This window comes from Vitis vinifera, chromosome 2 (assembly GCF_030704535.1).
Source record: "Vitis vinifera cultivar Pinot Noir 40024 chromosome 2, ASM3070453v1".
Classification (NCBI taxonomy): Eukaryota; Viridiplantae; Streptophyta; class Magnoliopsida; order Vitales; family Vitaceae; genus Vitis; species Vitis vinifera.
Genome location: NC_081806.1, coordinates 10,786,116 through 10,809,530, shown reverse-complemented (window position 1 = coordinate 10,809,530; position 23,415 = coordinate 10,786,116). Strand labels below are relative to the sequence as shown.

Sequence of the window (23,415 nt, the reverse complement as noted above, 5' to 3'; positions counted from 1 at the left end):
CTCAAAACCCATAAGACATACCCGCCAGCACATGAGGATTAGGAATTGGTTTCATCAAGCATCTCTGCTTCTTCAGGCTGGCAAAATGTAATTCCCAGTAAATTCTAGTCTTCTAGCACCAACCCAAAGGGGTGCCAGTCTATACAGCACAGAATTAGCAAAAACCCATCCGAGTCCAATAGCCTGGAACTCATGGTTTTGAGAGATGTTCCTGTGAGCCAGTTGGGTCAAAGCAAAATAAAGCCCAACAACATCTATAAAACCAGTTAAAGCTTTTAATCAATTCAGGATATGGATCAAAGTTGTCATTTTCGGATACGTTTAAAAAGGCTGCCAGACAAACAAGCTTTATCAAAGCTGTTCCAAATGGTGCTGTGAAGAGATGTGCTTAATGCCAAATTTGCCAAAACCCCTCCTGCTGTCTCCTTCACTTTAATATCCTCATCCTCCAGGACCTGATTACTCAGATGTCAAGGAAGAATGCCTCAACAAACCAGTTATCTATTCTAGTGCCCCACTTTCTGCTACTGACTTTCTATATGGATTAACTGAAGCTATTTCTCGTAGAAGACCTGCAGCTGCTTCACAAGTAGAACGGGAGTCTGATTTAAGGAGATTTACTGTGAGGTTTAAGCAGCCTCGGAATTGCATTATGGCATCAATATACTGCTTTTCCCCAAGTGAATATTTCCACAATGCTACTACTGCCAATTCCCTATCGAGAGGATCATTATCTAGCCCAAAGCATCCGAACAAACAATGCCACATAACCATCACCAAGACTAGGAGAGCTGCTGTTTATTGTATGCACCCCAGGAACTGAGTCCAGGTCCGTATTGAGGAAAACTTTCTGCGCTTGCCGGTATCGGATTCATGCCATAGTTTGTAAGATAAGGATTTGCTACATATCCAGCTTCAGGTGGCCGTAATTTCCACTATAACCTGGATTCCCACCAGAAGCAGCAGCACTTGCTCCTTTATCAACATTAGCAAGCTCTGCACGAAGTTTTTCAAACTCCCCTGAGTCTTGATTGATAGCGGACCATGTTCAAAGACCCATTCAGGTGCAGAAAAAATCCCATCTCAGGAAACACACTCCACAAAACCATCTTCTGGTCCTCAGGTTTTAGGAACTCTGCTCATATGAAATCAAAAGCTCATACTGGACCAAAACCCTTCTCCTTGAGGGTATGAATAGCAAGGGAGCAAGCACAAAAACAGAGCATCCAAATGAACTTAAGAAAACAATTACATGATCCTCTTCTTATATTGAAGTCAGTAGGTTCATGTATAGGTGGGAAAACCAGGTAGAAGCAAAATCCAAAGATAAAACTCAACCACACAAAGGAGAGTTAAAAAAAGAATTCTATCATTCCAAAACAAATTTTCTATGAAGAACAAAGCATGGATACATTATCACATAGTCACAGCAACCCCAAAAGATATCAATGGCAAGCAAAATGTGGTTCAGCCTACGTACCTGAGGATGTCCCCTTTCTTTCCTCTGTTTCGGCTCTCCCTTCTCTAACTTGCTTCCTCCCCCAGCTCCAGAAATCCCCCTGAAGCTCCTGCAGCCTCCCAAAATCCACCTAACAAAAGCTCCCCCTGGTTTTCTCTCCTGAACTCTCCTAAAAAAAACCAAACAAAAGCTCTCTCCCCTCTGAAAAGCACCTTCCTCTCTCTCAAAAACTCAGTCTCAGACCAGCATCCAAAAGCTCTCTCTCTCTCTGGTTTCACGTCTAGAAAAGAAAAGATATCTCCTCCTCTCCTCACCAGCAAGCTCACCCTGGTTTTCTCTTCTGAACTCTCCTCCAAAAAAAAAAACCAAACAAAAGCACCCCCCCTCAAAAACTCAATCTCCGAAAGATAAAAAACCCCCTCCAGGAAGCTTCCTGCCCAAGCTCCCAAAAAGCTCTCCAGAATCTCAGCTCTGCTCCCAAAAAAAAAACCAAACAAAAGCTCCTCTCCCAAAAAGATCTCTGCAGCCCCCCTCTCTAATGGAAAAGCCCCACCTAAAAAGCACTCCACCTCCAGAAAAACGCACCACCTCCTGAAAAAATCTCCAACAGCCAGGAAAGAGCCCAAGCAGCTGGCCACCCCGCTCCTCTAACCGTCTGCAGCTTTTTGCAGATTCTTTGGACACGTGTCGACCTCTGGTTGGCCATCAAAAACACCACTCTGGTGCCCCAACAGCCAACCATGCATGGACACGTGGCTCCTTGAGATCGTGACACTTGGCAAAATCAAGCTGCAGAAAATGAGCCCCAAATGGGGGTCTACACAAACATATTGAAAACTGTGAATATTTTACTGAGAGCACGTACCCTCATGTTGAATGATCTTTCTTTAACTTATAAGAAATAATAAACAATGTTACTATATTAAAACATTTTGCCATCAGAAAATTAGTTCCTCCATTGAATCTATCTAAGAAAGCAAGTTAAGAACTGGTTTTTCCTCTTTGTTTACAGGATGTTGCAACAGTTGATTATCCAATACCTTTTTGGTGTGTTTGTCTCACGATTTTTTTCTTCATTTCTTAGAATACATTCAATGTTGAAGGCCCAATGCTTGGAAATGTTGTATAGCCTGCTGTGGCCGCCTCTGCACAAGGAGACGAGAATTCTTTCTATGAGTGTGGTTTTATTGGTGTACAAGATACATTACATGATCTAATCGGTTGCCATTTCTTCCGTTCTTGCTACATTCAAGGTGCAGTTGACTTCATCTTTGGTGATGGAACCTCAATGTACCAGGTGATCGAAAATCCAACTCTATATATATCCACAGTTTCTCTTGAAATACTAAGGAAGCTAATTTTCTTTTTTAATTTTGTTTATGTTTAGGCCTGCCTAATAAATGTAACCGGTTATGGTTTCATAACAGCGCAACGCAGAGAGACCCCAGAAGAACAATCTGGTTTTGTTTTAAAATTCACCAAGGTGTTTGGGACAGGTCCAACATATCTTGGTAGAGCATATGGGCCTTATTCGAGAGTACTGAGGCATTGTGGATCCAAGGGGATGGGACCCTTGGGTATCTGCAGGCCATGAGTAAGGCCTCCACGCTAATTTCTCTTATTCTATTTCCATTGTTATTATGAGTACTTATCATATGCATCAATACCTTGATGTCCATTTTTCACACATTGTAGGGACCGGCTGACTTATGCAGAGGTTGCTTGTAGAGGTAATGGAGCTAACACCTCAGGGCGAGTTGGATGGGAGAAAACGCTAAGCCCCGCTGAGTTGAAAAGTCTTATCAGCACATCATTCATTGACGAGGAGGGATGGCTGGTAAGTCAGCCCATCCTTCCTTGAGTGTTTTAGTTCAATATTGATCACCTGTGCATAATTGTTAGTTGCCTATGTAGTTTGTTTGGTTTATGTGTTAGCGTGAAGCCATTCCACCGTTGAGTTCTTCAAGCTATCCAAAATTGCATGCTATGGGTGAATTGCACTTACCTAGATCATTTACTTTTTAGTTCTATATTTTGTTTGGACGTCTTAATTTGTTTTTGGGATTTTGAATTTCAAAATTTAAGAGAGCATGCATATATTGATTTGTAAATATTTGGTACATGAAATTCCGTTTGAGTTGTGTCCATCGAGTCGGTTACTTTGGCCTATATTGATATTGTTATATTTTAATTTTGGTAAAACATCCGAGTATATACACCTTTCCTAATATGAATATATTTAAGTCATATTTGATTGACTGAATATAACATGGGATAGGATAAAAGATGAACATTAATAGATCCTATTTCATGTTTGGTTGGTGATGGAATATGATAAGTTATTTCATTACTTATCTTATTCTATATCCAATCAAACATGGAATAGGATACATGATGGGATATATTGTCCACCATCTTTTTTATATCCCTTCAATATGGAATATGTTAACCTCATACTAAGATATAGGATATGTATATCTCATGTATCATAAATTTATTTTTATCAAATTTTTTATTTTTTTCTATATACTTATTTTGCAAAATAATTTTTTTTATTATAAATTAAATTTATGGTTAAAACATTTTTTAAAAAAATATTTTGAAATATATTATTAAATAATATTAATATATGATATATATATATATTATTTTTATATATTAAATAACATAATATAAAACATAAGAGAAATTTCATTTTTTTTTTAAATAAAAAATATTTGAATGTGATATAATTTTTATTTTAAACTCATTTTTTTTATTCATTTTACAAATTAAATATAAACATAATATAATATAACATATCATATTGAATATACTACTTTAGAATATCATGTCCATGGATTTTTATAATATCCTAAATATATATATATATATCCTATCATATCATATCCTGTCAACTAAACATAACCTTAGAGTACAAGTAAAATGAGAAAAATGAGGCAAGGATTGTGTTCAACATCTGATTTGGTGAATGACTTCAAGATTTTCAAGACAAGTTGCTTTACATAAAGGTTTATTAGTTTAGCAAAAATAGGGAATTGAAGAGCATGTTGGATGAACAATAATCTTCATACTAACAAAATAGTCATTGGAAAATTATCATCTGCATGACTTGTTTTGTGTTCATCATTAGAAAGTATGTTGAAATTAATTTTTTTTTCCTTTTGACATGTTTGACATAACCAAAAAGATTAATAAAACAGTGTTGAAACGCTATATATATATATATATATAATAAAGAAAACTAGTAAGAATATCTTTATAAATATTTCAATCATGAAGGGAAAAGGTTATGAGAAGAAGATGAGATTATGAGAACTATATGTGATAAATAGAGAAGTGAGGAAGAGCAAGAGATACCTAGTGAGAGGGCTCACTAGTGTCATTCATGGTTCAAGTGGAGATATAAGGAGTTGAGAAAAGTAGAATGTTTCAAGACATAATAATTGTATTTGTTTATATCCTTTTAATATTATTTATTGTATAGTAGAATGTTTTTTCTCATCCATGAAGATCGGTATGATTGGTTGAATTTTGTTAAAACCTAATGTATTTTTTTTATGATGATTTGCTTTATTTTTGTATTCTTTCATTAATATGTTTGTATTGATGTTATTGCTAGTACTACAAGTGGTATTACAACATTTTTTGGAACAATACTCTTCACACAAGTGGTCTAGCCCCTAGTTGGGTTCGTATTTGTGCATGATAGTAGGCTAGTAACATGTAGGCATAATGTTAGGTGCGATCATCCTTAATCATACATTGGTCTCATTCTCTTTGTCACCTAACTAGGCATGATTCCAACAAACTCGATCAAAACCAAAGACTCAATTAGTTTATTTATCACACCGAACTCAAATATTGATCCACTCATACTATGGCCCATTGTCTCCATTCAACCCACATAGAAACTTGAGCTTGAGACTGAAGATTATTCACACTTGTATCTATACTATTAAAAAAGCAATGATGTAAATAAGACATCATGAATAATATATATATATATACTTCCAAACTCTTAATCATATTAATAACATGATCTACGTGTTCATTTATAGAATGGTTGGGTCCCTCTTGTAGTTCATAAGCATATCCAAAAATGGCCAAAGTCCTCTACCCCTTAGTACTCTCCTAGTTCTCTTCATTCGTACCATTTTGCACCTGACCAAAAGTATTTAATTTTAATGAGCAACATATACTCATATTTTAATTAAATATTTGAACAAATCAAAAATTTAATTAGAAGGACCCAATTATTATTAAAAAAATTGTTTTTTATTGTACCTTTTTTTATTTATTATTATTTTATTAACAAATCAACATTCATCATTAACAAGGGACTTTGTACATAGGAGAGACTCATGTTCAAATCTTGGTTGTTGTATCATTTTTCATTTTCATTATCCAATTTTTATTATTATTATTACCTAAAGAGTCTCTCTCCCAAAAGAGAGCCTATAATGGCATGTCAGTGGTGGATTAATTGTAAATCTCTATTGTACCAAAATATTTAAGCCTAATACGTAGTAGCTCTCGCCAAGAAAAATAAGAGAAAAGGCTACTACAGCTTTTGTAGTATTCCAGGTATCGTCCTTAGAGATTGACTTATGGGATTTGTCAATACTAGAGTAAAGGAATTGCTTTTGTTTGAATCCTAAAGTGGAAAATGATATGTGAATAAAGTGAAACTAAGTAAAACAAATTAAATTAATAACAAAATGAATATTGATTTTAAATTCGATTGATTCAATTTTGGGGTTTTCCACAATCCAACTTAGGGTATATAAATTAGAGAAAACAAGGGTTTTAAGGTCTTTGGTTGTTCACAATCAACTTGAGTTCTATAACTCAAAACTACATCTGAAACCTAATTTTTCCTTTTAAAACAGATTCCTAAAACCATCAAATGAATGAGATTGATTACTAGTTTAAGGTTTAACTTTTTAACCCTTCTTACTCCTTATAGCTTTGTTTTGGGAAAAATAATGATAGGAAATACCAAGATAACTAATGATCAAGAGTTACCAAGAATCACTAGCATCAGAAAATAACCTACCATATCATTCCCATAACTAACTCACAAGGATAGGATAAAAAATTGATACATTGTAATTCAACCAATAATTAATCTCATTGTTATAATGATTTACCCATTGTCCCTATAGGTTTCCTAACCCTTAGGTTTTCATGCTTCAAGCCCCAAGTTGGTTCTTTTTAGCCTCTCATGGGGGTGATTTCACATTCACAATCCATAATGAGGTAAAAATCCATAATTTGAATCAAAAGAAACTAAAAATAATATATTTAATAAAGAGGAAAATAAATTAAACCAAAATTCTCGTCTTCTTCCGCCTCCAATGTCAAATCTCCGAAAAAAAGATCCAAGATGCCTAAACCCTAGAATTAAGAGAGTTTATATAATATCATCAATTACCTAACATGTGGGGCACTCTCATTGGCCACTTATTACAAAATAATTACCTAAAAATAGCTAAGAATAATAATAAAATTGTGATTTCTAGTCATTTGGGACCCACTTAGGGTGGATGGAGTGCCCTAGATACAATTCCCAAGGTAGAAGAGGCGAAGCATCAAAGTGGTAGTGGGTGAATTCGAAATTGGGTAATTTCAAATTGGATTTTGAATTCATAAGTTGAATTTCAAAATAATTTTGAAATGGTCTTTCAACTTTGCACGGTTGTATTCAAATGGCCATAACTTCTTCATTTCAGCTTTGATTTGTACACTGTTTGAAGCATTGGACTTCTAACTTCCTGAGCTTCAAAATGATATATGGTATGATTAAAATGGACTTCGTAAACTTCTCTAAATTTATCCTCAAAGTCAAAGTATATGTTGCCACTAGATTTTGAGTTCTAATTTTCCATGTAGTTGAATCTTGCTTCATGCCTCATTTCCTATGTTTTCTTGCCTTCTTTATTACTTCATAATGGTCATTTCTCATCTCCCAAACTTATGATATCCTCGTCTTGCCTTTCCTTATGGTCCATGAGTCTTGACTTTCTTATTTCCTCATTTAACCCTTTCTTGATCTTTCAAAATCTAAAGTGATTCAACTTGCACTCTTTTCTTCCCTCGAACCTGAGATAAAACTCCAAAATACAAGTTAAACTCATGCCTAGGGCCTTAGCATCGATTTAAGTCAAGTTGGGTGATTTGAGTGCCCTTTGGATCACAAATCATATCAAATGTGTGCCATTAGAGCACATATTTTGGCTCCAATCATCGACTCCTATAACAGGGTGGATTTTATGAGATCACAATGCCATACATATAAGCAGATGCTCTACATGAATATCTTCGATTATGTTTTGGGGATCTAATTCGAGGATCTCATTTGAGGGTCTCATTCAATATCTCCATGTATAGATAACATTGATAGTGACCTAGCATTTTTTTTATCTTGTCATAGCTATTCAATCTTATCAAGGTTGACATTCATAGTGATCCCATGTCTTTTTTATCAAGTCATAGGTATTCAACATTATTTTGGAATTACCCCACCCATGAAAACTAAATCCTGACCCTTTCACTGTCTAAGTGTGAGGCTTTACAATATATTTTAAGGTGAGTCTTATCTCTTATTTATATTCTATTGATTGATGATATCATGCCAACTTGGGTTTTAAGCTCATTTGGATGCAAAATGTTTTATCCTACACCTCATTTATTGCACCCAAACCTAACATTCAACCACTCACTTTGTTCATAGTGTACTCAATGAGAGGGAGATGAACAAAGTTCAATTTATACAAGATCTTATGGTATCATACACTTCTAAATCCTTCTTAAGTAAGGGCTTGAATTCCAATATGAGCTCCTTGTCCTTTATCATCATATACCACTTGATCAAACCTCTTGATCTAAGCATGTAAGTTTGATTCCATAGCTAAATGTAGAGAACAATGAGGATGGGATTCAAGCTACCAAGTAACATTTTGATGAGGTTAGACCTTTTCCAAGTTGCAATTGTGTTTCTCATAGCCAAGCCAAGAGTCATGGATGTGAAGCAGCTATTGCGCCTAGCTCTAGTCTTTCTGCTAACCTATTGATTAATATAACACCTCTTATTGATCCTTCAATCAATGATCTTATTCAACAAATTATTTGATATATTGATGAGGGTATCCATTGACTCCTACTTAGGATCAATAGAGACCCAACTCTAGAGCATCAATATGTAGGTCATAAAGGTAGATTCATGGGTCACGTCTCAACCAAGACCTATCTCATGTCCATTTCCTCCTCTAGGTATGTACTTATAAATATTTTGTTTAATGCATTAGTCATTATTATATAGTGATTTTGGCATGTATTTTTTTCTTTCTTATTTGGTTGCTATGTCTCTCATTGACCTTTTAAGATGTATTTTGGATGATTACTATTGTCCACATCTTTATATATTTCTATCACCTTCTTTAGGCCAAATATATTCCATGTTTTCACTATTTCTACTCACATGCTCATCCTTTTTTGCTTTGTCATTTTGTGATAAAAGGGGAGTAGGTGACATAAACACTATGACTTTCAAATTTTATGTGAAGCAATATTATGCCACATTACTTTTCTTGGTTTGTTGGTTGAATGTGCGTAGATGCCATGTTTGAAAAGTTTGTGATAGTTAAGACTGGTTTAGTTTTAGGTTTCAATAAGATGATATTTGAGATATTAGGGTCTCATTGTAGTCTTATGTTGTCATAAAATTACCAAAGGGAGTGATTATTGATATATTAATGAGATTGACAATTTTGTTCCATTGTTGCACTTCAACCAATGTATCTTACATCCAAAGGTCTTACTAGTTATAATCAACTTCATGCCGCTTTAGAATTGATTCATATTCAAGGTATGTATACATCTAGAGTAATTAGAGCATAAGGAATGTGTCACGTCCCAAGACCCACTCCAAGGGCATGACAGTCATTTCACACCTCAAACCCGAAGGCTTAAAGTGTAACTTGACCCAAACAATCATATTGTAACTGGAAGTAACCAATTACCAAATACCTGTTCAAAGTAGCGGAACAAAATTCTAAAATCTTCAAACTTAAATTTAAAACTAAGCATCCATCAACCAAAATCCATTATCCAAATAGATTGCAAACTCAAACAAATCAAGTGCTAACAAATTTTCATAATCTCCAAATCTCAACTTCAAACTATCATAAAAATTTGTAAGTTCAAATCTAAATAGCTTCCAAAAACCAAATAATCCAAATGGACATAAAATTATAAGCTAACAATGTCCAAAAATAACATCCTAAGCAAAATCCTAATGATGACCATTCCCTGACCTAAGCATCACTCCTCGCCTGAACTAAGGGTACTTGAAAAATTATCAACAAATAGGAATGAGCTCAAAGCACAATAAAGAACATTAATGCAGTCCATGGATCAAATATTTCAAGTTCACTTGCAAAATAGGAGATATTATAACTAACTATTTTCATAAATCTTTGAGTCAGTTTTGCCAATACATTCAAAACTTTTAATTGTACACTTTCATTTCTGATTTAAACATTTTCATATCAAATTCAATCAAAATATTCAAATTATTTATTTACTCTGGTCATCAAACATCAAATGGTGCCTAGTTATGTGAGACTTTTCAAATAGGTGGCTAGCATCAAATTGTTCCTTTAAGGTGGACGAAACCAAAGACTACTGGTACTAATAACCTCTAACCAAACCCTTAGAGGTTGGGGTCCAAATCAATTACATTCTCCATCAAGAAATGTAAAGATCAACTATTATATCCTGTTGACAAGGGCTAAACAAACCAGAATCAAACACTTATTTCAATTATTCAAATTTGCAAAACATAATATCTTCACATGTCTTTGTTATAAACAAAATTTAAGGTTCTAACATACTTTTCATGCAAAACATATTTGATCCATGCATAAAACGAATAATAACTCAAAACGTTTCCAAATAATGTATATAAAAATTTGTTTCTAAAAAAAAAAAAACAACTGCATTAATTTCCCTTACCTCAAAAGAAGTCCTCAAAAACTTTGGAGAAAAATAATCCTGAAAATCTACTCTTCACCTAACAAAATATAAGAGAAATAACCATTACTATTTATCTAAAATTATAGGTTTGACAATCCTAAAATTTTAGGTATTCAAATTAATTTTTTTTTAATTATGAAAGATAATTTAATCTATTCTTATTTTAGAAAATTTAACAAATTTCTAATTCATATCAAACTTAAATTTCATTTTCAATTTATTTCTTAAGACACAACATAATTTAATTAAATTGTAATTTATTTCACTAATTAAATTATATGCTATTTATTAACTTACACCCATCATTAATATAATTATAATACCAAAAACTTTACTTTCTTTTATTTATAAATTATATTTTCTCACTTTCAAGTTCTTTTTTTTTTTCACCAAACATAGCCTATACACAACAACTCTCCATCATTGCTAATATAATAATATATATATATATATATATATATATATATATATATATATTAACCACCCCAATACCATCCGTACACATCTTCTTTTATTAAATAATACAGTACCCATCAAAGTCTAATAACACAAAACCTTGTCATTATTAAATAATACAGTACTCAAATACCCATCAAAGTCTAATAATACGAAGTCCTACTACTATTAAATATTACATACCCAAGTATCCATCAAAGTCTAATAATAGAGTATGTGAAAATCCACCAACTAGATTTCAACCATGAAATCCTTACATAATGCTACAAAAAGTGGTTGCACAAGTCCCAATGGCTAAGTCTAATAATAGAGTATGTGAAAATCACCGACTAGATTTCACCCGTAAAATCCTCACATCATGCTACAAAGAGTGAATGCACAGTCCCCACACGCATGCAACCAGTGCACACGCGTTCTTTTTTTTCCTAATCCCTTAAGCCACAATTAACAATATATTTATTTACTCTTTTTTTTAAAATAAATTAATCCTACCCTGAATCAAAATCTTCCAAAAAAATCCTTCTTTTTTTTTTCATCTAAAAACTTAAGATTTCCCAATTTCCAACAATAAATCAAAATCTTAAATTTTCACTATTTTGATATTAAAACGAATTAAAAATAATAATAAACTAACCCTAATCTAGATTTGGGTTTTCCAAAAAATATTTAATGTGTTTGAAATTAACTAATGAATCTAAAATATTAATTTAGGGGTTAGAATCTTACCTATAAAGATCTGTTCTTCAAACCTTGAAATCCGACTCCAACCTTATGTTATTTGGAATTCTGTGAACAAGAACGCTATTCAAAAAAGAATAAGAAGAACATAATTTTTAATTTATACTGAGGGTATTTATTCATAAAATTACATTTTTACCCCTCTTTCAATTTTGTTTAATTGATTAATTAATTAATTTAATTATTATTAATACTTTCCTAAATTACCCCTAAAAATACTTGGGTGTAACAGAATGACTATAATGTCTATATTACATGAAATTTTAGAGAATCATAAAAAAAAACAAAGCCAAACATATGAATTGGAGGTAAAAAGAGGAATAAACATCCCCTGTGGGGGCATTCCAATGCTTCTCCAATATTTAAACATCCCTTTATTGGGCATTCAAACGTTCCTCTAGTGTTTAAACATCCCCTTGGGAAGTTTAAGCACTCGACCATTTTCATGCATATTTTCAATTATTTTTTAGATTTTTAAAGAATAGTTTGGTAATTTTCCATATAAAATGTCTCTAAGATAATGCCCTAGGGTTTTGATATGAATATGATATTTTTCTAAGATAGAAAATACACAAAAGAACTTAGTCATTCCTTCTACTATTGTTCTCCATCTCTCAAGTTTTCAAGAACGATCTTGAAAGGGTTTCACCAAAAAAGAGGGTGAGATCGATATGCTAGCATCAACACAAGATTAAGGTTATCTATTAAGGAGCATGGAGTGCTACATTAAGAATGTGAATAATTTTATAGGTTCTAATTGGGATAAGACCCCTAAAAAAGAGTTAGAATATCCAGGTCAAGCAATTCTTTCATATTTAGTGAATTTCATTATGCGGTGTGTGTTTTTTTTGGCTTTTTGTTAAAAGCAATTTGTTTTCAAAATTTAAGTTGTTTATTTTTCTATTTTTTCATGACTTATTATAAACCTTTTATTAAATTGAAAAAACCAAAATATGTAACTTTTTCTAAATAGAAAAAATAACGTATTGGTTTTTCTTTACTTTTAAATACTTAATAGAAATAAAATATTATAAAAACAAACAACCTAATATTTAACACTATTAAGCATTAAGGTTCTATTTAAAATTAAGTAAAAAAACAAACATCACCTTAGAGTCGTGCAAACTATGATTTTTTATATCTACACTATCCATATATTTTAACATTGTAGGTATATCTACGCTATAATGTTTTTGTATGGGAATGATTTTTTTCTTTTCATTGAAATCATTAAAGTTGTTCAAATCTGGATAAAAATTATATTTTGGAGTAACTTCGTGGACTACCTTTTAACACCTCCCCCTACACCCCACCCATAGATGGTTCCGCATATCAAAACACACTCACTAGCCCCGTTATTCCCCCTCATGCTAAATCAATTGCTAGGTGTCTATTTAAATATGCTTCCTACCTTTTCTTTTTAAAACTAACTCTAAATAAATACAAGAGCTCTCAGAGGCTTACATTGAAACAATGAAAATATTTTACTACCTCAAATATTTTTATATACACTTCTTATTTTATGTTCTTAAAAATGCAAAATGATAGTAATTTTTATATAAAAAACAAAGACTTAACTTAAAATTTTGGGTATCCCATATAGTGTCATAAGGCTGCTGCTCCTGCATGCTCGTTTATTCCAGGAGCCCAAGAAAGGGAAAAAGGTATTACTTCTCATACAATGTCTAGCTTTTCTTGAAATTAGAAGGGCAATCCATGAATTAAACTTTTGTGAAAACTAATGATTTCCACCTGACCAAATACGTCTCTGACTCATCAGTCTCTCATGCAGCAGAAATATTTGCAATCTTTTCCTTCTAAATGATGATGTTTGTTTTTTGACTGAATAGAAAAACCAAATATACAGCAGAAATATCTGCAATCTTTTCCTTCTAAAGGTGTTTGTTTTTTGGCTGAATAAAAAAAACCAAATATTTTGGCTTTTTCTATTCAACTAAAAGTAACATGTTGGCATCATCCAACATAGCTAAAATTAACTTGTTATTAATAAGTTCAATTTAATTATATTGGATGATGTCAATGGGTTACTTTTAACTGAATAGAAAAAGTAAAATATTTTGGTTTTTTCTATTCAGTCAAAAAACAAACACCATAAGTTACATACAACATCTTCCAGCATGAAAATGACAATCCAGCGGCTCCATAGCTGTCCAGTCCAATAGTTCCCGTTGAATCATAAGCATTCTAAACTCATTATTCATATATCATGTGTACAGGCACCCAATTACGAGCTATTCCTTTTTGAAATGTAAAGTCATCATCTGTTTATGATGATAGATTCACCTTAATAGATTACCCTTATCGGATGAAGCAAATTTGTGGATCAAATTCAGTAAATCCAACGTCAATGAGACAAAGGCCATCAGGGGGTGCTGGAGGAGCCGTGGCTCGCCTGCATGTAGCATCCATCAGCTTAAGCAATGCATCCTGCTCTGCACCTGCAGCTGCTTCCCTTATTGATGTTGCCACAAGCACCCGAACCATCTGTCAATTCAAGGACCATCAGCAGATTTGTCAGGACATCGTAGGCCATTGATGTTAGGCTTCAGGAAGAGGAAGAAGAACAATAAAATAAAAATTAGTTTAAAGGAAGACCCAAAAATAGAACGCCATCAAGCAAATCAAACTGCATACCATACAAAAAACCAGCAACATGGTTCCATGCATTTCAGTTCATTTGTAAGGAGACTTCTAGAACCCTTGTGGAAAAAGAAAGCATTTCATTTCATGGAATCTGAAAAGATCTAGTGTAAAACACTTCTAGCATCAAAAATGTTTTTATAGAAAAATCAAACATTTGACAAAATTTAGAAAACCCTTTTAAAAAGTGAAAGATCAATTATAGTGCTTCATGGAGAAATATTTGATAAGTGATTCTCCCACAAATGCGTCTAAAAAAACACGCTCTAATTAAAAGTAATTCAAATAAAAACACTTCCAAACACATACATAAAATTGTATTAACAAAGAACAATATTAATAATGAACCTATTATAATTGTATTTCAAACAAATATTTAAAAAAATTTATTAATTAAAGAGAAGATACATTGAATTTTTGTGGATGCCTTACTGTATCTTTTTTCTTCTGTCTCTTTCTTTGTAGTTCGTAAATAGAGACATGAAATTAGTTGGGCCAAATGTTTTGATGTCAGGCAGTCCTAAGCTAGTTGTTTATAATCAAATTGGTGGGCTAGGGCATCAATCTTAAAGGATTGAAGAGAAGAACAAGAATAAAATTTTAGCAGCAAAAAAAAAGTAAAATAAAAGATAGAAAAAGAAAAGATAAAAAAGAAACATAAGAAAACATCAAGTCTCACTATAGTCTTCCCAGAGTATAGATTTCTAAATTTCTAAATTCTAAGAACTCAAATTGAAGCTTTAGAAAAGAATTTTTTTTTTTTTTACTCAAAATAAGAACTTTTCTTTTATTTTATAAAAACAGAAAGTTTAGCAACTTTTAAGGAAAATTCTAAAACCTTTCTTCTTTTTTTCTTTTTTTCCTTTCTTTTCTTGATTACAGCTTGAGAAGCTCATATCCATCATGGTCATTTCCATTCAGTTCCAAAACAACCTCATTTCCTTTCCCAACTAACAAAAGGCAAAGTATAGCCAGGCAACTATAACCAACAGAAACAAACATTTACATGCCCAGCCAAAGCCATGCAACTGGCCCCCCTAGGTCTTCTTGATCATTAGTTGATATCATAAGCATTCTGCTATCCTATGATATCTCTGCAAGGTGAATTATTCACTAAATATATAGACATTTTCACAAAGCATTACCTTGCGTAAGAAGCGATTAGCAACCAGCTCAATACACATAACTTTTGTTCCTTAAATATATAGACATTTTCACAAAGCATTACCTTGCGTAAGAAGCGATTAGCAACCAGCTCAATACACATAACTTTTGTTCCTTCTCCATCATCCTACAAGAGCACAAATAGTTTGTTAAGTGACATGGATAATTGAATTTAGCATAGGCTAGTACAACAAGAACTGAGTTTGCATGTTACATCAAGGACTCCAAAAAGCATACCCGAAATAAAAATTCAAGAGGGATTCAAACTCTATGAAAATAGAACAAAAACAGAAAGCTAATTTGTCATATAATAACAATTAGCCCACCTTTTAAAATGAAGAGAAAAGTATAGTATCAGGCCAAACTAGCCCATGTACAACCCTATTCCCAAAATTTTCATTTCATTGTAATCAATCATGTAGTTCAAATGTAGAAAACTTCAAAAAGAAATTGAATGAAAAGCAATAGTACATGAGAAATCATGTATTACAATAATATTTAACTTTTCTTTAAGCTCTTCACTTGTGTGTTTCAAACTATTCAGTTTTACCAACCAACGGAATAACGTAAAGTTCAATTTCCCTTTTATACAGGCATGAATATGCAACCCAGGTGTCCGTTCAATGCACAAGCAGACATGTGCAAGTGAACAGTCCCACACTTGATGTCATTTTATGGTCAACTTGAAATCAAAGTCACTAATTTTAGAAGAAAAGGAAGAAAAAATTGCAAAATGGGTAACATCACGAAACACCTGCAGAACATCGTAACCTGGCTTCCATAAATTGAGCAGGCATTATAAAACATTACATAAAATACATAGCATGAAATTTTCAAAGGAAAAACACAGAAAGATGACTAAATATGCTGAAAGGGTAATAGTAGGAAGTACTGACAGAAAATTGTAATCTGGCTTCTGTGGCTCGAGCATGGAAGACAAAACATTCTGTTGGTGGACCTCTGAAAGAGGAAAAAAAATGCAGTTAGAATGTGCAATTGAAAGATTAATCTCTTCAGCAAAATAAAGCCCTTGTCAAGAGCAACTTCAGGTAGCTGAATTATCACACTACACAAAATATGAAAACACATGGCAACAAACCCAAACTAAAGCACTGAGTTACTTCTTAATCCTGAATTAGATCAAGTAAAAGTAAGAGACAAAAGCTGAATCTAATTATGCTTGGATACATATTCTTGGTTAGAAACCAGAAGTATTCTCAGCAAAATAAACACATACAAATACAAAAAATACCCAACCTGTGTAGAAATTTGTGGGCCACACATATGACTATGACTTCACAAGCTAAATCATTAGCAACATTGTAGTGTTTTTTCTTTTCTTACATGTTTCTTGAAGCTTTTGTATCCCGTGCAAATATTTTGTAGGATAATAACTTTCCTTCTAATTGTCGCAAAAGTTGGTCGACTCTGCTTATGCTGAACGTACTTGGTTTCTTTCTGCTTTCAAACTCACCATCATCATCAAATATTAAGTTCTCCGTATTCTCCCCACCATTGTATTGAGCAGGACATTCACTTCCCTGCTCACCATACTTTTCATTAAAACTGATTTTCTGAATATCCATCTCATTCTCACTAATTTGCTCCCCATCATCCCCATCATTCAAAGGGAAAATATAAAAATAATGCCTCCACTTGGCAGAGAAATTAGGATGGAATATACGTGATACCTGCACCAATTTTGATCCTATATTATTCCATTAGACAATGATGAATATGAATGGCAGAAGACAAAAATCTCCACAAGCTTTAATCAGAAAGGAAAAAAAAAAAAGAAATTACCTCAGAAACAGATATAACCCTGAGCTTTCCTGGTGCTGCACCATTGATGGCATCTTCAATATCTTGAACTTTAACATCCTTCTTCCAAGTATCTAGATGAAACGGAAAGCATTTTGAATCTCTTTTATTAACAAGAGATTGCATAAAAGATGTGTGCAAATGGAAGCTGTTTATTTGTTAGCCTATAATTGCATGAAGTTAAACCAACTTTAATATAGGAAAGGTTAGCTTCATATATTTTAAATGAAAGGAGACATAAGAAAAAGTAAGACATAGTGAAGATCTTTCATTTCTTTCAGGTTTTAAAAGGATAAATAGCCTATAGAACTCGAAGTGAAGGAATTTTCAAAATATGGATGAAATAAATACTCCTGAATGTTAATTATGGAAAACATTTACAGAGTTAACCCTGCTGCAATTCAAATAAATCATCACCAAAAAACACCACAAGTTATGGCCATGATCCATCTGGTCATTATAAGCAAGACTGAAGCAAATAAATAAATAGTCCAGAAATAAATAAAGATAATATAAGACACTAATAAGGTGAAGGGGTGCCTATCAGAAATGAAATAACATGCTTCAAGAAAAAATGAGGTTGTAGCTTGGCATACAGAAAGAGCAGACTTGTTGAAGAGCTGTCACTCCCTTGTCTGTGCGTCCTGCAACAGTAACCATGCCTTCTACAGGTAAATTCTTCTCTTTCAGCTGTTGTGCCTTTCTCTCATCAACAAATCTCCCAAGTGATGCTTCTACTAAGCTGTCAAAATTAATATTTAAAGAAAATAGTTAACACATGAGGGCAAAATAATTAGAAGACGGTAGCAAAATCATGCACGGGACCAGCACAACAGGTTTCATCAACAACAAAACCCTCAACTTAACCACCCCACCCCACCTGACCCAAAAAAATAGCATTAAGAATCAACTGAGACTGCATTGGGGGAGGGTGGGGGTGGGCATGTCACAAATATGATACAAAAAACAAAAAACCTGATTCCTGATCCAAAATATTTTCATCCCAAATACCATGAGAAAATAAATAGATTCACTTCAGATGTTATATAAAAAAAGGGAAAATCTCATTTTCCTCTAGTTCCTAATACACCATTGATAAAAACCCCACTTGCACAAGTTATCTGGGATACAAGATATCATATACAAGATTCTAATTTTTCCACCAGATAGAATGGTTGACCAAACTTCAGAAGTTGGAAGGAAAACAACTTACCCTTGAACAGTGTTCAAGCCAGGCTGCTTCTGCCACCCATCAAAAGAGGCGCCATGATACGAAAGAACAATCTTAAATGTCAATCTTGCCCACCTTCCACCCCTATCTTTAGTCAGAACATTACCAAATTCAGTTTTATCAGAAGCCTCTACAATTTCACCATCATGAATAGGATGCGTCTGTGGAGAAAGCTCTATAGAATAAATACAAAAATGAAAATAACAAATCCATAAGATACTCACACTAATTTGTCATTCACAATACAAGAAAACATAAAGCCCAAATTAGCTTGGGTTAAGCATATCCATCTAAATCAATCTCAACAAATTCAGTGAGATTCATTTTTCCTTCAGTTCCACCAATTTTTCCCCAAAAATTGACCAAATCAAACCCTTGTATAACCCTATACAACAGGATGCAACAAACAGAATGAAGAAAAGAGCCATATTCAAAAATGATTGCAATCATCATTTCTTTTCTTCTCCAAAGAGAGATAGGTAGATCCATATAATGTTTGTAAGGAGTTCTATCAGTAACCAGCAAAGCAAACTCAAATTTAGTTTGAGTTCAACAGCAATGAGAAGTAATAATAATACATTTTTGGCCCATAGTTGTTTCCTCTTACGAGTGAACTGTCCTTGCAAAATAGTCAACCAATTTGTATAGCATTAAAATGAGTCCATTGGTTGAAATGACATAAATTCTCTTGTGGGAAAGAAGCGTAAAAAACTTTGGAAAGCCACTCCTTTATGTTTCTTTTGGACCGTTTGGGAGGAAAGAAACAGGATTGCCTTCGAATAATGAGGATTTTTCAATTCAAATGATAAAAAATTCTTTTGTTTGCAGTTTTTGGTCTTCGACTACATTGTTTATAGACGAAGGACATTTACCTTTAATCAACTTTTTTAATTGGTTGGGTTCTAAATAAGGGCGGATGAGGTTTTTCATATCCCCTCTTCTTCTTTTTTGTCGTAGGCGCATGTCATATACTCCTTGTATATTTTGGGTTGGCCTTTGGGGGCCCTTTGTTCTTTATGTATAATATATTTTTGTGTTTTTATCCTATTAAAAAATTAAAAATTCTAAGATCTTTAGTATCAAGCGTTACAAAGGACCAATTTGTATGGCATTAAAATGAGTCCATTGATTGAAATGACATAAATTCTAAAAATCTAATCTTTACCATCAATTGTCGAAAAGGTTCATTTTCAAGTACCAATTGCAAGGACAATTACTTTGCATATGCCAATTAAAATGCATTGAAATTAGTCATTTCCACAAGTCATCCTAGTGCACCATAAAATAATCAAGGCTATGTTTGAGAATTGTTCTCAGGAGCAGGTTTTCAAACCAAAAAAAAAAACAGAAAAATATGAGCACACATTTGGTTATCTCTTGTTTCTTTTTTATAACCGTAGATGTCCGGGTCAGCTTACACGCACCTCGACTAATTCCACGAGGCCCTGAAGTTAACGACTGGGTAAACCTCCAATGGCCCTGAGGAGACTCGAACTGGTGACCATTGGGGAGCAAACCCAAGGCCGGACCAACTGAGCTACCCCTCAGGGTTTTGGTTATCTCTTGTTTCCAACACAGATTTTTGAGAATTGTTTAAAAAACACATGTTTTTTTATAACACATTTTAGTTGTTTTCACTTGTTTTCTATAGACTATTTTAAAAAATAATTGTACAAATATGAGGAATAATTAAAAATAAAGCATTATAGATAAAAGTTTATTTATAAGCAATATCCGAAAACACACAAAACAGGTTAAGAACATTTAAGTTCCCAAACAGATTTTTATTCCAAAAACATAATAGAACTGTTTTTGAAAATGTTCTCAAACAAGGCCTGAACTCGTAGGAGACATCGACCGCATACAGCAAAGTTGAGCAGAATAACAAGAATGAAACTCGGACTAATTACAAAGCTTGTGAAGGAATGGAAGGATATTCATAGAAATAACTAGAAAGAATCATAGCAAGACAATTGTTTGCAAATACAATACCTACTTAAGAACTGACCAACAACCAGAAGCAGTTCATACTGAATTCTAATAAACTAATTAATATTTCTCAGTTAAGGACAACTAATTTTGAACTCAGATTGCTTGCGTGTTAATTTCAATCCACACGACAACCTCACAAAATGTAGAGTTACCAATAGCAAATCCAACAAGAAAAGCTAAAGACTATTGCAACCAAAATGTGAAATAGAAATGCGTCCAAAATTAAAACTCACCAAAGACCCACCTCAATTCCAAGCAATCCCAACAATGAGCAGCGCCCGGTCACCACATTTGAGTAAAAATCAAGAACTTGTTGCCAGGGCCTTTTATACATAAATTGGTGACTTTCCCTGCCAAAACAAAATATACACTATTTCACCAAGATTGTGCTTAAAAAAATAGTTTAAAGATGCCCTGTCATGAAACACTGCAAAGAACATTGAACCAGATTATTCAAAACCCAGGTGGGTAAAATCATAACTCAACCAAAATCTGATCCTCTCAAGTTCATGACTACAAAGGCATACAATCCGAAACACACCCAACTCAACTCGTGAGTGAACCCGTTTAAAACTACTACAATAAAGAAAATTGAAAATTTTTAGCAATGTTGCCTCAAAAACCATCTGTGTCAGCTCAAAAGGCAAAAAGGCTTGCAACCCCACGAGTCAACTTGTGAGTTAACCCGTTCAACAACCCATAAAACAAATCAATAAAAACTCGAAATTCTTGGAAATTCTCACGAACTGCAAAAAGTTGTCTCAAAACCCAACTTGGTCAACTCAAAACTCACTCCAACACTCGGGTAGGTCATTAAAACAACCCAACAAAAAATTGCAGAAAAAAAATGGCAAATTAATTAAAAAGATATGCATTACCTCGCAGTCCACCTAGAGAATTTGGTGGGGTGAGTGTGGGTGTAGTGAACATAAACCTTGTTTTCCTTCTCATTTTCCATCAGATCCCTCCCTATTTCTACTGCACCAGGCGACAGCATTGCCCTCTCAAATATTATTGAGTGCCTAAGATTTCGAGAGAATCTCCAAGATTTCGATCCAAAATCCCGGACTTGGACGGGAGCCGAAAGAAATGCCGCCAGAATTCTTAATGTTTCGGCTTTTCTGAGTATTCTGGAGCAAGACTAAGAGAATCACTTGGGCCTCCAAAAATAGGGTTCTCCCAATTGGCGCGGTGTACTATTTTGTGTTGTATCTGGGTATTGCAAACTGGACCACCATTACTAAATGAACCCCAGCTAATTCTAAACCTAGTATCTCTTGTTTTTGCAATTTAACCCTCCCATCTAGGATGGCAGTCGGCCCATCCAACCTCGTCCAATTTATTCAAAATAATTTATATTTTGATCTCGTTTAAGAAATTAAAGGCAAATATAAGAAATTTTCATACCCGTCCCATTATGCTCCATCCCGTTTAACCTTTTATTTTTTTATTTTTGTAAATTACTTTAAAATTTTTTTAATTACTTTAAAATAAATATTTTTATAAATAATTAAATTATTATATTTTTTATAACTTATTTTATTATTATCTATAATTAAAAATAATAAAATAAAAATTAAATTAATTTTAATTTTAATTTTAATTTTATATATAATCAGGGATGAACAGGATGGGATAAGGCAATACCCAAACCCTTTTTGGGTTTAAAAAAAAAAGATTATACCGATTTAATTAAAATTCAAACTAGTTTCATTAGGGATAAAGAGGGACCGGTACAGAAAAAATTTGTTCCACTATCATCCCTACACCCATCGATTCCAATTGTTTCTATTTCTACCACCTTTTAAAAAAATCATATTTGTTAAAAATGGTTTGTAATAATAATTTCGGATTTATAGCACTAAAAAACATATTTCAAATTTATAATAATTTATTAAATACAAATAGGAAGATTGTCACGATTGGACCATTCCCATTTGGGAACTATAACTCACAAAACCTTGGTTTTTGCTCTTTCGAAAAGCTGCCTAGGTGGATAGGTTTTATTGCAGGATTGTATTCAGTAATAAATCAAAATTTCTACCGTACCTTTGTTTTATTGAAAAATTCAACGACAAATAACTTTTTAGTACGAATTTTAGAAACAAAATTAAATAAAATTAAAAATATTTGGTTAAAAATGATGAAATAATCCTCAAATTGTGAATTTAATAATTCTCGTATTTTTTTTTCTTGAAAAGCATTCCATTTTTTATATAAATGTCCTCTATTATTTCACGTATTTAAATGTAGATTTTAAAAAAGATAATTATTTTTATAATAAAATAATAAAGATATTTTTATCCAAATGATATCATAAAAGGGTAGGAGGTTAAATTTTGAAAATTGGGTTTTCAAAAACCTTTTTAATCAAATAACCCATAAAACTATAAGAAAAATATGTAAATAAAAATTTTGTATTAAAATAAGTATGGGATACAATATTTGTGATAATATTCTTTAAAAAAGAATATATTTTCTTCTAATTCATTCACTTTAAAAATGTCTCCTTAGAGTTGAAGATCACTTGAAGGTTTAGAACAATTTGTTCCCAAATGAATTTGTTAAATGATAAAGCACGTGTGTATAGTATTGTTCTGATTTTTTAAACTTATAAGGATATTTTATGAAGCCTTTTTCTTTTCATGACACTTTTTTTCCCATGTAAAATTGTTTTTTCCTAATCCTCCCTAGGGAAGGAAGTCACCATTATCGAAGTTGGGATATTAAATTTAAAATCCTTAAAATTTAATTACTTAATTCAAAGAACTTGGCTTTTTTATTTTAACTTGTCTCTTTCCTAAAAAAAATTTGGCAACAAGAGAATATTTATTTTTAATTCTCTTTTGATTTC

The 23,415-nt window shown here is 32.9% G+C and overlaps 1 protein-coding gene across 2 annotated transcripts; it reads right to left on the bottom strand.

Moving 5' to 3' along the window:
* Window positions 1-13,860: 13,860 nt before the first annotated feature.
* LOC100242086 (uncharacterized) lies at window positions 13,861-21,887 on the bottom strand. 2 transcript variants are annotated; one of them, XM_059734597.1, is made up of 9 exons: window positions 21,440-21,887; window positions 20,806-20,911; window positions 18,552-18,730; window positions 17,935-18,080; window positions 17,321-17,412; window positions 16,862-17,208; window positions 16,414-16,477; window positions 15,582-15,644; window positions 13,861-14,256 (listed from the first exon to the last, which is right to left on the bottom strand). In XM_059734597.1, exons 1-9 carry the CDS (start codon window positions 21,556-21,558, stop codon window positions 14,206-14,208), a joined length of 1,167 nt encoding a protein of 388 aa, XP_059590580.1. In that variant the 5' UTR covers window positions 21,559-21,887; the 3' UTR covers window positions 13,861-14,205. The 2 variants fall into 2 exon arrangements, with proteins under 2 accessions (XP_059590580.1, XP_002275354.2); XM_002275318.5 differs by having other exon boundaries at window positions 13,861-14,197; window positions 21,440-21,886.
* Window positions 21,888-23,415: the final 1,528 nt, after the last annotated feature.

Excerpts from the sequence above, each read along its gene's own strand:
- LOC100242086 (XM_002275318.5), bottom strand. The coding sequence starts at position 21,558 with ATGCTGTCGCCTGGTGCAGTAGAAATAGGGAGGGATCTGATGGAAAAT. Across the intron at positions 17,413-17,934 it reads TCAACAAGTCTGCTCTTTCT|ATACTTGGAAGAAGGATGTT; the intron begins GTATGCCAAGCT and ends CGTTTCATCTAG. Across the intron at positions 17,209-17,320 it reads GGGTTATATCTGTTTCTGAG|GTATCACGTATATTCCATCC; the intron begins GTAATTTCTTTT and ends AAATTGGTGCAG.